At 40.1% G+C, this 13,594-nt stretch overlaps 2 protein-coding genes across 3 annotated transcripts in view; one reads left to right on the top strand and one right to left on the bottom strand.

The window, feature by feature from the left end:
* Positions 1–10,864, bottom strand: LOC131946362 (axoneme-associated protein mst101(2)-like). The gene is made up of 6 exons (XM_059307070.1): positions 10,631–10,864; positions 3,169–3,350; positions 1,963–2,208; positions 1,382–1,509; positions 1,088–1,157; positions 1–500 (listed from the first exon to the last, which is right to left on the bottom strand). Exons 1-6 carry the CDS (start codon positions 10,737–10,739, stop codon positions 333–335), a joined length of 903 nt encoding a protein of 300 aa, XP_059163053.1. The 5' UTR covers positions 10,740–10,864; the 3' UTR covers positions 1–332.
* LOC131946361 (tripeptidyl-peptidase 2) overlaps positions 10,776–13,594 on the top strand; it is an 18,849-nt gene continuing 16,030 nt past the window's right edge. For both annotated transcript variants that reach the window (XM_059307067.1, XM_059307068.1), the window contains exons 1-7: positions 10,776–11,098; positions 11,493–11,621; positions 11,859–12,062; positions 12,190–12,314; positions 12,772–12,869; positions 13,141–13,206; positions 13,292–13,446. In XM_059307067.1, the coding sequence (XP_059163050.1) occupies positions 10,937–11,098; positions 11,493–11,621; positions 11,859–12,062; positions 12,190–12,314; positions 12,772–12,869; positions 13,141–13,206; positions 13,292–13,446 (939 nt within the window). In that variant the 5' untranslated portion in view covers positions 10,776–10,936. The remainder of the gene's footprint in view (positions 11,099–11,492; positions 11,622–11,858; positions 12,063–12,189; positions 12,315–12,771; positions 12,870–13,140; positions 13,207–13,291; positions 13,447–13,594) is intronic.

Below are 13,594 nucleotides of genomic sequence, written 5' to 3' on the forward strand. Positions count from 1 at the left end.
ATTAGCAGTCTAAGAAAATCATGAACATGAGTGTGAACACCATAACATTGGTTGTTATACAGTTATCAGCAGTCTAAGAAAATCATGAACATGAGTGTGAACACCATAACATTGGTTGTTATACAGTTTTCAGCAGTCTAAGGAAATCATGAACATGAGTGTGAACACCATAGCATTGGTTGTTATACAGTTATCAGCAGTCTAAGTAAATCATGAACATGAGTGTGAACACCATAACATTGGTTGTTATACAGTTATCAGCAGTCTAAGAAAATCATGAGCCTGAACACCATAACATTGGTTGTTATACAGTTATCAGCAGTCTAAGAAAATCATGAACACTTTTTCCCTAAGACCAGGGGCTCCACATCTTCGTATGAGACAGTGGAGATTTTCTTCTCAGCCAGCTGTATGCCCAGGTAGCGCAACCTCATCAGGTAATCTGAGTGAAACCTGCCATCCGTGTGATCCATAAACCTCTTATAATCCTCCTGAAGCCTCTGTAGTGTTCAGAAATGAATATTTTTAGTTCATTATCATTAAGGGATACATTGGTAAGATTATATAAAAAAAAAATTATGAATAATCTTAAAGATTTTTTTATGCAGTAATATTTTATTAAATTAATTGAGTTATCACAGTAATTGAAATTGCTTCTTAGTGTTCAGAAATGAATATGTTTAGTTCATTAAGGGATACATTGGTAAAATTATATAACTAAAAGAATTCTGAATACTTTTGATCATTTTTTAATGCAGTAATAATTTTATTTATATTAATTAAGTTATAGCTGAAGTTGAAATTAGTCTAAGTTCTTAGATGCTGGATTTATTTTGGTAGAAGCTGTAGCCTCTGCTGACTGACTAGGTTGTTATCAAACAGAAGGTCAATTGTAATCTGGCACATGCATCTGACTATCATGTAGCATAATTACAATGCCATGTATTGTGTTGTTTATAATCAAAAGTTTATTAGGGAGTAACAGTTATGCAACGGGATGCATTTATATAAGTTTCATTGGTTGTGGTTTATGTAATTACTAATTAGACCTACACCATTAACCAAAATAAATTATTGTAGATCTTACTCTGAAATCATTTTCAACTCTCTCTTTATGAGCCAGTTCTTTCTGATACTTTTTCTGCAGAATTTCATGCCTGTATTAAAATATTAAATAAAATCGAACAGTTTTTAAATTAAATGTTAAATGTTATTAAATTAACGACCATTTTTTAGAATAGACATTTGTATATGTGCTTAATTTCAAACAATTTAAGTGTTATAAATATTTTTTTTAAATATTCTATTATAAATTAACTCAAGCCTTCATAAAGAAAAAATGACAAATATATATATATAGTATAGTCTATTGACTTTTTACCTTAAATTCAACTTGTCAACTTCTGCTCTATGAAGGGCAGCAACTCTTTCAGCCTCTTTCCTTGCCTTCTCTTCACATTCCTCTCTTGTTAGATCTATCACTTCCTGCTCTCGCTTTTTAAATAACTCCTGTCATGGTAATATAAAGTACGATCAACTACCACAATGATTTAATTAATCGTGTTTAGATAAGATTTAGCATTTTATATGTTTGCTACATTCAAACTATCAGTAGCGTAGCCAGAATCGTCTCATGGAGGGGGGGGGGGGGTTCAAATTTTTACCCGGGGACAAACTTTCTATTTGTACCCCCCCCCCCTCAAACTTTCGATTTGCACACCCCCCTCAAACTTTTGATTTGCACCCCCCCCCCTCAAACTTTCGATTTGCACCCCCCTCAAACTTTCGATTTACACCCCCCTCATACTTTATATATATACCGAGGGGTCTATACACCCCCTTGCCTACGCCACTGCAAACTATGATCAATTTACACAAACATTTAATTAAAAGAGTTTAGATCAGGTGTAGTGTAATATAATACTAAATTAAAATAAAAGTCTTAAAACAAAATTGCAATACCCTGGCTTTACGTAGAGCTTCAGCAACTGCCATCTCTTTCTCCACACTGAACTCATCTCTCAACTTCCTCCTCAAGGCCTCGCATGCCTCAGTGACAGCCGCCTCTTTCAGCCTCTCGCACTCCTCCCACTGCAGCCTCAGAGCCTCCTCTTTCTCCTCCTCCATCTTCTTCCTCAGTTCTTTCATCCTCTCCGCCTCTGCTCTGTCCCTTTGATCAGAGATACGAGCTGCCAGCCGTTCAAAATACTAAACAGATGAAAAGATCAAAATACTAAACAGATGAAAAGATCACTACTTAGAAGTGCTACAGGGGTCATCCATTAATGATGTCATGGATTTTTTGGGACTATTTTTACCCCTTCCCTTTTTTGTTACACATCGTCACAAAAAGCCAGACTCCCTTCCATTAAATGACATCACACCTCAGCCCATAACTCTCCTCAAAAGTGAATTTTTTAAAAACATGGATGTCTTTCTAAAATATTGACTGAGCTCGGCCAAAATAGAGTGTATCAATCAATTTCTATTACAATTTATAAAAACCTTTTGTAAAAAAAAAGTGGGATAACGGCTTCAATTCAGAGTGACGTCACATTATCTGAATTACCCTCCTCATCACACATCGTCACAAAATTACGGACCCCCCCCCCTACCAGTGTGACGTCATTTATGGACGACCCCCCCCCCCCCACAACTTAGACCATTCACGTAGCTGACACCATGAACAACTATCTTTAGAACGACTCACCTTGCTAAAACCAAACTTACCTAGTTCACACCCTAACTACCTCACCAGTATAGAAACACAACTTCCATGACTAACCCATCCACTAAAAACGTCTGACCCACCCATCTAAAACCACAACTGACCTAGCTTACACCATATAGTTAATACATCACCTCTCACCTAAAAAAAACAACACCAGGATTAACTAAAAATAAAGTCACAACTCGCCTAGCCAAGAGCACGACTAACTCAACTAGTTAAAACCACAGCAAAATTACCCATCTAAAGCCACCACTTAGCTAGCTAGGACCACAATAGGGCTGGTAAGTAGGTCACCAACCAGTTCTATAGCTCATGCAGGTTTTATTGAGCCGTAGAACTGATTGGTGACCTACTTACCAGCCCTATTACCCCCGCTCGTCCACACTTCACCTAGCTTTAGACCACAGCCAACTCAGCTAGCCAACACCACGACTTACCCATTTTTGCTTCTCCAAAGCCCTGGCCCTTTCCTCGTCCTTCTCCTGCCTGAGCCGCCTGAGGGCCGCCCTCAGCTCTCGTGTGGCCCTGACCTCAGACGCGGCTACAGCTTCCTGTACAGCATTCTCCCTGTCCTCGCTGTCTCCGTGGCTACTGCTCGCAAGGATCTTGTCGCCTAACTCTGGGGGTCATAGAATGGTTCATTGGTAAGGATCTTGTCGCCTAACTCTGGGGGTCATAGAATGGTTCATTGGTAAGGATCTTGTCGCCTAACTCTGGGGGTCATAGAATGGTTCATTGGTAAGGATCTTGTCGCCTAACTCTGGGGGTCATAGAATGGTTCATTGGTAGCAGAGTTACTTTCATGCTCGAAAGGATATTGTCGCCTAACTCTGGGGGTCATAGAATGGTTCATTGGTAGCAGAGTTACTTTCAGGATCTTGTCGCCTAACTCTGGGGGTCATAGAATGGTTCATTGGTAGCAGAGTTACTTTCATGCTCGCAAGGATCTTGTCGCCTAACTCTGGGGGTCATAGAATGGTTCATTGGTAGCAGAGTTACTTTCAGGATCTTGTCGCCTAACTCTGGGGGTCATAGAATGGTTCATTGGTAGCAGAGTTACTTTCATGCTCGCAAGGATCTTGTCGCCTAACTCTGGGGGTCATAGAATGGTTCATTGGTAGCAGAGTTACTTTCAGGATCTTGTCGCCTAACTCTGGGGGTCATAGAATGGTTCATTGGTAGCAGAGTTACTTTCATGCACGCAAGGATCTTGTCGCCTAACTCTGGGGGTCATAGAATGGTTCATACAGAGTGTATTTCATGCTCGCAAGGATCTTGTCGCCTAACTCTGGGGGTCATAGAATGGTTCATTGGTAGCAGAGCTACTTTCATGCTCGCAAGGATCTTGTCGCCTAACTCTGGGGGTCATAGAATGGTTCATTGGTAGCAGAGCTACTATCACTTTCAGGCACATCAGTGCACCCACCCCCCTTTCACGCGGTCTAAATAGAAGAAATATAATATTTATTTAGAAAATGTATACTTTAGCTAGTGGCCGTCCTCACATCTCTCTCCCCCCCCCCCCCCCACCCCGGAAATTTTAAGCGCGCTCCCCGGAAGTTGCAAGTGCCCCCCCCCCCTCAGGGAGGAAAATGTCAGATAGAAATCAGTAGTTTGAATAGATTTGAGTAGTCTAGGTCAAAGGTCGAGGTCACTGAAACAGGTGAGCTCTGCTTTACCTGCGCCACGGACCGTAAGGATCCTTTACTTATTACAGCACAACCACTGTACTGTAAACTTGACAAAAAGTGTTTACAAAAGTAATCCGTGTTTTATTGATGTGTGCTATTACCGGACATATTTATCGGGACATGTTTTAGTTTTATGTTAGAATTTCTAAAGTTTCGACCACCACCTTTGATAAGCTTGTTTAGATGATTACACCACGTATGTGGGTAGAGGCCTCTCCAGAAGAGGATTAGGCTTGAGTGACGCACTAAAGATTAACCCTGCCCCCCCCCCCCCCATGTAATTCAAACCCTATTGTTGCTTGTTAAAACTGCAAGACACATATTGATGCGGTTGATGCAGTAGTGTAGCGAGGGGGGGACGGACATATGTCCCCGGGCGCCGACGTTAGGGGGCGCCAAAATGGGTTGGAAAAATAAATTGAAAGGTCCAGGGGGTGCAAATCGAAAGTTTGAGGGGGGGGGGGGGTGCAAATCAAAATCTTGAGGGGGGGGGGGTGCAAATCGAGAAGTTTGTCCCCGGGCGCCGGGAAGGGTCGCTACGCCTCTGGGTTGATGTTCGGGGTACCAGGAGGCCCCACTTCTAATCCGCCTCTGTCACTAACCTCATTACTCTTAGCCGAAACCATGGTAGTTATAGGCCTATATGGCTTTAAAACTCCAAGACTAAATCAATATTTATAGATGGCCTTCAATATGCGTAGAATAAACCAAGGAAAACAGGTAGTTATAATATATGACCTATAATGGCGACTTAGTACCCATATATAAGTAACCATTCAACCCTCTATCCCTTTCCCAACATATTCGCCTAGCCCCAACAGTCTATTTTTGTCACCTGTATTTTGTTTAAACAACCACTTATTCTTCATATCGATCACTTTCTATAGATATAAAAAAATCACCGTAGGTGAAGTAATCAGATCGATCGGCCGATACATAAAACCCACTAGGACGGTACACGCATGCCTTATCAAGGGGCGACCAGGTAAATGGGAGGGCAATCAAAGGAAGGGGGGGAGTTATAATAATATCACGCAGAGTTGTTCATTATACGCTCATACTTAGGGGAAGTAAGGCGGGCATTAACGACTTCTTTCCCTTTCTTTGGTCCTCAATAGCGGTTTTATATTTGGTTGTTTTAAAAAATAATTATTTTAATTTTAGGCATTGAAGGGTTAACAAGTACAAGTGAGGTGGGGGAGGCAAACAGGAATGTTTAGTAAAATATTGTATGAATAAAGTAATATTGGGTTTTACAATTGAACTGTAAATGGCTCTTGAAGGGAGAATTTGACAATTTCAGACTACCACGTCTAGATAAGGTACTTCTAAGATTGCCTGAATGAAAGTGTTCACCAGCATGGATGTCCAGACCAAATCAAACAATTTTTGGGTGACACGATTGTTTCTTTCAATGCGAGCCGAATAAAGTGTGGTAGAACGCATGCTTACGAACCCAAAAGTTCGAGACCCAATCGGACAAACCTCGAAATTTCAACAAGGTGGTTCGAGTCGTAAAGCCAGGTGACAACAAATGAGTCATACTAGGTGCAGTGGCGTCACCTGCTCGCCTTGTGAGGTTATTGGGTGGGTGTGAGATATGTCCTATATTATGTTGCCTGACATCAGAGCTGATTATGCAGGTGCAGCACTGTGTTCCACTGTCTAAAAGACAAGGTTCGCTGATGTAAGTTAAACAGTGGAAAGATACTTGTTGGTGTGCTGATGTAAGTTAAACAGTGGAAAGATACTTGTTGATGGTTGCTGATGTAAGTTAAACAGTGGAAAGATACTTGTTGGGCCCAACAATGCTGAAGAAAACAGTTCATCCGGTTTCTTTGGTCCATAGCTTCTTCTGCTTGGTTCTTAATTGTAATGTTGGAAGCGATTTCCTCCAACACAATTAAGTATCACGTGTCAACATGTTTGCGACATATATGCCATTACTATGATTTCAGCCTGCTTTTCTTTCTGGATTTGCTTCCTAGGCCTGTGTCCAATAAAAAACAAACTAGATGGGGTTCGAACTCGGGACTCGGTTAATAAACGTCAGCATTTTGTCTAATCTCCCCCCCCCCCCCTATAACTCGAGTCAGCTGGGTCTGAGCGTCTGAGATGGATGGACACAGTGACGACCCCCCCCCCCTTCTACCCAAACCCAAAATGAGAGAATTATTTTTGCTGCATAGTTTGTTGAATAGAAGCGTTGTATCGAGTTAGCTGAATCTGCTCATTTGATTGCACGCTTGAAGTAATTAATTAATCCCTAATACTGATGAAGAGTTGCACAGTACGAAAATCCCTTCAATAATGGGACAAGCTAGGGAACTAGAATGGTACTTACTAGTACTTAAATTGCTTAGTGTATCACGTTTCTCGTCATACTTGTTTCTATATCCCCAAATTATAGAATTCAAATTATCACCCGACAGTTTATAACAGATCCCCCCCCCCCCCCCAAAAAAAATCGCAAGCCCCCCCCCCCCCCCCCCAATGTCCACTGTCACAACTTTTTGGCCAGCACACAACAAACGCCATTACTCCAAGCCGATGTCCCATGTCGAACGTAACAGTAACAGCTACTTGAAATGTCCCACCGAAGAGCTCTTGTTAGGCCCACAAGGCATATCTTTACGCAAGAGCTTTTGTTTGACGCGACAATTATTTCGTGGGGCCCATGCAGCAACAAAGTGCGACACAACGCGGGCGAGACAATGGCGTCTTTGTGAACCAACACAAGTCAGTCTCAGGCAAGACAAATCGATCTGTTTTACATTGATCTGTAGAGGTTACTGTACGAACTTGACCAACACATTTCAGTTTGTGAGACTGATGTATGTTATTCTTCTATTCTAAAATTAAACCCTCATATCAAGACATACTAATTTGAATTTTGATGGGGTTTGAGACTTGGTTTTTCGGTGTAGTAAATGACGATATTATACATTCCTTACTAATATGGCCGCTAAATTAAATCAAGCAAAACACATTTTTTTATACTGAAGAGAGAACTAAAATTTAAGCTCCGATGAACTGGCCTAATCATAATCTGATGAGTATGCCCCTATTAAAATTTATATTTTGAGGAACTTTTATGATCAGAGACCAGCTGAAGAAGGGGCCCTCAAGAGAAAATGGAGATGGGTTGGCCATATTAACAGGAAGCCTATATTTAGCATAACAATGCAGGCACTCGCCTGGAATCCACAGGGCAAAAGGAAAAGAGGCTGACCAAAGAAGACTAGGAGGGGTTTACTGGAAGAAGACACCAAGAAGATTGGATACACCTGGGGACAGTTGGAGAGACTAGTCCAGGATATAGATACCTGACACCAAGAAGATTGGATACACCTGGGGACAGTTGGAGAGACTAGTCCAGGATATAGATACCTGACACCAAGAAGATTGGATACACCTGGGGACAGTTGGAGAGACTAGTCCAGGATATAGATACCTGACACCAAGAAGATTGGATACACCTGGGGACAGTTGGAGAGACTAGTCCAGGATATAGATACCTGACACCAAGAAGATTGGATACACCTGGGGACAGTTGGAGAGACTAGTCCAGGATATAGATACCTGACACCAAGAAGATTGGATACACCTGGGGACAGTTGGAGAGACTAGACCAGGATATAGATACCTGACACCAAGAAGATTGGATACACCTGGGGACAGTTGGAGAGACTAGACCAGGACACCTGGGGACAGTTGGAGAGACTAGCCCAGGACAGAGATACCTGACACCAAGAAGATTGGATACACCTGGGGACAGTTGGAGAGACTAGCCCAGGACAGAGATGCCTGACACCAAGAAGATTGGATACACCTGGGGACAGTTGGAGAGACTAGCCCAGGACAGAGATACCTGACAGGCACTTGTCAGCTACCTGTATCCCAGGAGGGGCTACAGGATAACCTAACCTATGATCAAAGAGAGAGCAAAAATTTAGGTTGTGAGGAGCTGATATATAGACCTATTAGAACGAACAAAGAACCTGGTTTTAGTGGACCTGATAAAATCAGCTGACAAGAAACTTTTCCAAATCTTTGTAAATACTTTGTTATAACAAGCTACAATTTGGCAACAATGTTATCTGTTATAAAGCAATGCTGATACACTTCGTACCACTTAAACTCGACACTAAACAAACACAGACCAGTTGATATATTTACATTGGGTGGTTTAGGTGCGTTCACCGCGGTACGCTTAGGTAATCTGTTATTTGTTTAATTAACTAAATCTGAAAACACATACAAACAATTGGGGGCGGTAAATAACCCCCTTGCAATTTACCCCCCGGTCATCCCCCACAGATGAATTACAGAAAGACATTACCCCTCCTCTCTCACACACACATCGGTTACAAATGGACCCTAATCGTAAACTTAAACTTAACCCTAAAATAAAGGTTTAGACCCAGATTAGGATGGGAACAATCTTATGTTTTGTATTCTATAGATTGCCTAGTCAAGCTCCCCTTTCGGTCCTGACGATCCGTAGGGCAAATGAAGTAGAATTCATCTGTTGCTTGACCACGCCATAGAAGGGGATGGTGGGATCAGCACTATGTCAAGTAAACATGAGTGGACTAATGCACGTCCTATAGTCACGAGTCTGAACGGTGATTCGAACTCGAGACCTTCTCAACAGAGTCAGAGTTTCTTCCAGGCATCTCTTCGGGTAGGTGGGGGGGGGGGGGGGAGGGGGGTTGGTGGTCTCTGCCCCTCCTCAACCCGAAAAAAGTCTACCGCCCCCCCCCCACGGAAATTTTAAGCCCCCCCCCCCCCCCCGGAGAAAATGTCTGGAAGACCAAACACTCGAGAGAGTTGGTATGAGGCTCCTTGTGGTAAATCTATTAACAAAGAAACATAGGCTCCCCAGGAAACCTAATATTAATGGGACATTATAATTAATGTTATAATTTCTTTCGTGAATATTAGTCATTTTTTTTGTACCCAAAAAATACACACTTGAATGCCAACTTAATAAATTATCGTCAATTAAGTTTTTTTATAATTGAGTTAACCGCTGTTATTTATTAAGAATAGCATACCTGACCAAGCATGCTTGCGTTTTATAACCATTACATTGTTAATGAAGTACAGTATCGAACTGAAGGCGGAGTTCTTTCTTGTAAACATGAAACGTGGACGCCCTAAATTAAATGCACAGTTCCACATTATAGTAATATGGGCAGAGTTTCTTCCAGGCATCTCTTCGGGGGGGGGGGGGGGGGGGGAAAGAGAGACGACGACTGAACCCCCCCCCCCCCCCCGAAAGAAAGACTATCGCCCCCCGAAAGAAATGAAATTTATATATAAAACATATACTTTTAGTAGTGTCCGCCTCCCCCCCCCCCCCGAAAATACGAAAATATCAAGTCGTCGTCCCCCCCCCCCCCCGGAGAAAAAAGTCTGGAAGAAACGAAACACTGAATATGGGACAGTGCGGTTGGGTTGTGGAGCACTCGACTGCTACCTGGAATGTCTCGAGTATCTTCCAGGCATCTCTTCGGGACAGCTCCCTTCCCCCCCGCCCCCCCCCCCCCCGAAGAAAGTCTACCCCCAACTAAATGGAATTTATATAGAAAATATATACTTATAACAGCGTCCGCCCCCCCCCCCCCCGCGAAAATTTCAAGTGCCTCCCCGGAGAAAAAAGTCTTCAAGAAACACTGTCCACACTTCAGACTGATTGACCTCTTTAAGTCCACCCACCTCTGATGGGTACATGGCTTACGTTGGGAAAAGTAAAGGCGGCTGGGCAAAGTGGTCAACCAGTCAAGAAATATAACATGAACCTTCAGGTCTGAAAGGGGATTATACTTATATTATAGAAAACTTTTTCATTGAAAATATCTGAGCAATAATGATTAATATCAAATCATATTGTTTATTTTTTAAAGGTTTTGAAAGAATTTTTAAAATTTCTGTTTAAAATATCATTTATGAGAGTTGTGATGAGTTTTTTGTTTTCCATGTTTTGTTTTGTTTTGTTTTAATTATCTCATACGGCGACGGTAGACCTACTTATGAATATTAATGCTTGATAAACACATTTTTAAAAAGGTAACATTCAAAAGAATATGGTTACAATGATTTAACTAAACCGAAACAATGTTGTTTATATTTGACTCTTTAAAGATAATTAGATAATTAGCGCGAATGTCAATAAAGTAAAGTAAATAATGTAAACACTTACCTATTATCTGATAATGACTAAGTCTCTGTGTTGTTAAAGTTGTCTTATTCAGCATTTTTTCTAATGTTTCGATAGGATCCTTCGTGTGTTTAATAACCCGTAACGACATTATAAAAACTCTTTTGTCTCTCTAGAACAAAGAAGCCGAGCGTGGTGCTTGCTAGCTGGCCTTTTAATACTGATTAAAATAAACGCTACACCGCCACCTGCGATTAACGCCCCCGGAAGTTTACCGTTGCTTGGATCCGTATTCTGCTATTCTCGTTTGTCTTCGCGAGGAAGCTAATTTCCGCCAAATCATTCAACATGGCGAGCTCTATCATTGAACCTTTTCCAGTAGAAGGAATTTTGCCTAAAAAAGAAACAGGCGCTGTTTCATTTCTTACAAAGTACCCGGAATATGACGGTCGCGGTGTTGTAATTGCTATACTAGATACAGGAGTTGACCCTGCTGCTCCAGGCCTGCAGGTAAATTTGGTTCCATGAAACGAACGAAACAACCTATTTTCGATAGGTGTAATAGTTTATTTGTCGGCTGTCGTTTTACGTAGTTTAAAAACTTCTCGTTGAAAATAATCCCACATAATTGTTTGAAAGCTGAAGAAAAGATATTAATTTATTAAATGAATGTTTATTTAAATACCTGGGCTAGTATCATATGCAATTAACTCAACTGTGCTACTCACTGCTATGCAACACATGAAATTTCAAAATGATGACATGACTCATTCAACACTTTGTTGTGATTGATTAAAAAGTAGAAATTTTTCAGATTATCACCATAATTAAACTGGAAATTTTAAAACATTCTGATTTTTTTTTTCTTTTCTCACCAAGTTTTCACACTTTTTTCCTATTTCAGCTTACAACAGATGGAAAAACTAAAGTAATTGATCTTGTTGACTGTACTGGAGCTGGTGATGTGGACACATCAACAGTAGTCACAGCTGTTGATGGTATTATTACTGGTTTAACTGGTCGGACTCTCACTGTAAGTTTGAAAGAAATGTTCTTAATTGTTTAGCAGCTAAATGCAGAAACTGATGCAGACTCAGATTAGAGCTTGTGTATTATAATTGGCAATATTTGATTTACATATGTATACAATACGTTATGTTGAACACAAAACTGAACAATTAGTCAACAATTATAGCACTAAAAAGTAATTTATTGCATTTGTACTTCTTTAAACTTTAGCCAACAACAATCTATATTAAACTTTCAACAGATACCCCAAACATGGAAAGTACCAGATGGTAAATTTCACATTGGTGTAAAAGTGGCATATGAGTTATATCCCAAGCCTTTAAAAGAGAGGATAACATCTGAGAAAAGGGACAAAGTATGGAGTCCCCAGCATAGGGCAGCTCTGTCTGATGCTTTACGAGAATTAGAATCTTTTGATAAGGCTCACCCCACCTGTACCGCTCCAGTAAGTGTGCCATTATTTATATTTGTAGCATGTTTTAAGTTATATTTTAAAAATTAATTCAAATGATGTTTATAGTGCTTCTTTTTAAAGTTTTAAGTTGCTGTAAGCTTATGCTATTTGTTTTTAGGAAGATAAAACACAACGCGAAGATTTACAGGCCAGGGTAGATATCCTAAACTCCTTGGATAAAAAATATCCTGAACTGGGTGCAGTTTACGACTGTGTAGTTTTTCACAATGGAGAAAAATGGAGGTTTGTTCAAGAATATTTGGCTTTTGTTAAAATTTAATGACCAATCCATCTTTTATTAACTATTCTTGATTTTTGCACACCCCCTAAAAGGACAGTAAAATTTTCACTTATTTTCTGTTTCATTTTAATCTTATTTAGTAAATAAGTAAAGTTCCCTTTCAATCCTGACGGTCTACGGGGCAAGTGAAGTAGAGTTCACATGTTTCTGTGACCTCTGCATATGAAGGGATAGTGTAGTCAGCACTATACCCATCCGCCTTAACATACCTTAATGTGAGTTTGGTACCCATCAGAGTTGGGTGGCCTCAGGGACAATCTTCTGACTTGAACCAGGATTTGAACTAGAGTCCACCTCTCTACCGCTAGGACACCCCGTCCCATTTAATCTTATTTAAGATAAATAATATTAGTTATTAGATTTGCACTTCTCCATAACTAATATTTATCATATTTTTAGAGCATGCGTAGACACATCAGAAAAGGGGGATCTGCAGTCCTGCAAATTACTTGCATGTTACAGAGAATCACATGAGTATGGGCAACTGAGTCAAGCAGGTATGTATTAGTTTGTTCTTGTAAAAATGATGTACAGCATGGTTTTTTAATGTTTTTTTTTGCTGTCTTTACTGTTAAGTTAACAATAGTTGCAACAAACAAAAAAAAGCACCCTATCAATATTTTTCTAAAATTTATAAAAAAGTTAATAAGAAAGTCGTAAGCAAAAGCAATGATATGTTTTTACTATTTGTTTTTATTTTAATTTGCAAAACTTTTTGTTACATTGAAAATGTTTTGTAAAATATTTTCTTCTTTTTTTGCCATTTAGATATGCTGACCTACTCTGTTAATATATATGAGAATGGCAATGTGCTGGAGATAGTAACCAATGCTGGTACGTTTCAGATAATAAAAATTATTCTACCTTAGAGACTTAGTGTAAAAAATGTTTTAATAAAAAAACTTTTTTTTTCTCTAAGGATCACATGGCACTCATGTTGCCTGCATAGCTGCTGGAAATTTTCCAGACCAGCCTGAATTGAATGGAATAGCACCAGGGGCTCAAATCATTGGTCTTAAAATTGGTGATACTAGATTAGGATCTATGGAGACAGGCACTGCTCTTGTCAGAGCTGTAAGTTTTCTCTTAGATTCGTATGAGTAATGTTAGAATTAGTCCTGTTTATAAATGTATTTGAAACAAAGAAGAATGTTTACTTTGTTGTAAATACTGGACATGCCAGTTTTGTTGATTCTCTAAATGTTATCCCAATTTGAATAAT

The sequence above is a fragment of the Physella acuta genome, unplaced genomic scaffold (genome assembly GCF_028476545.2).
Source record: "Physella acuta isolate Inbredline_101_S28 unplaced genomic scaffold, ASM2847654v3 ptg000555l, whole genome shotgun sequence".
Classification (NCBI taxonomy): Eukaryota; Metazoa; Mollusca; class Gastropoda; family Physidae; genus Physella; species Physella acuta.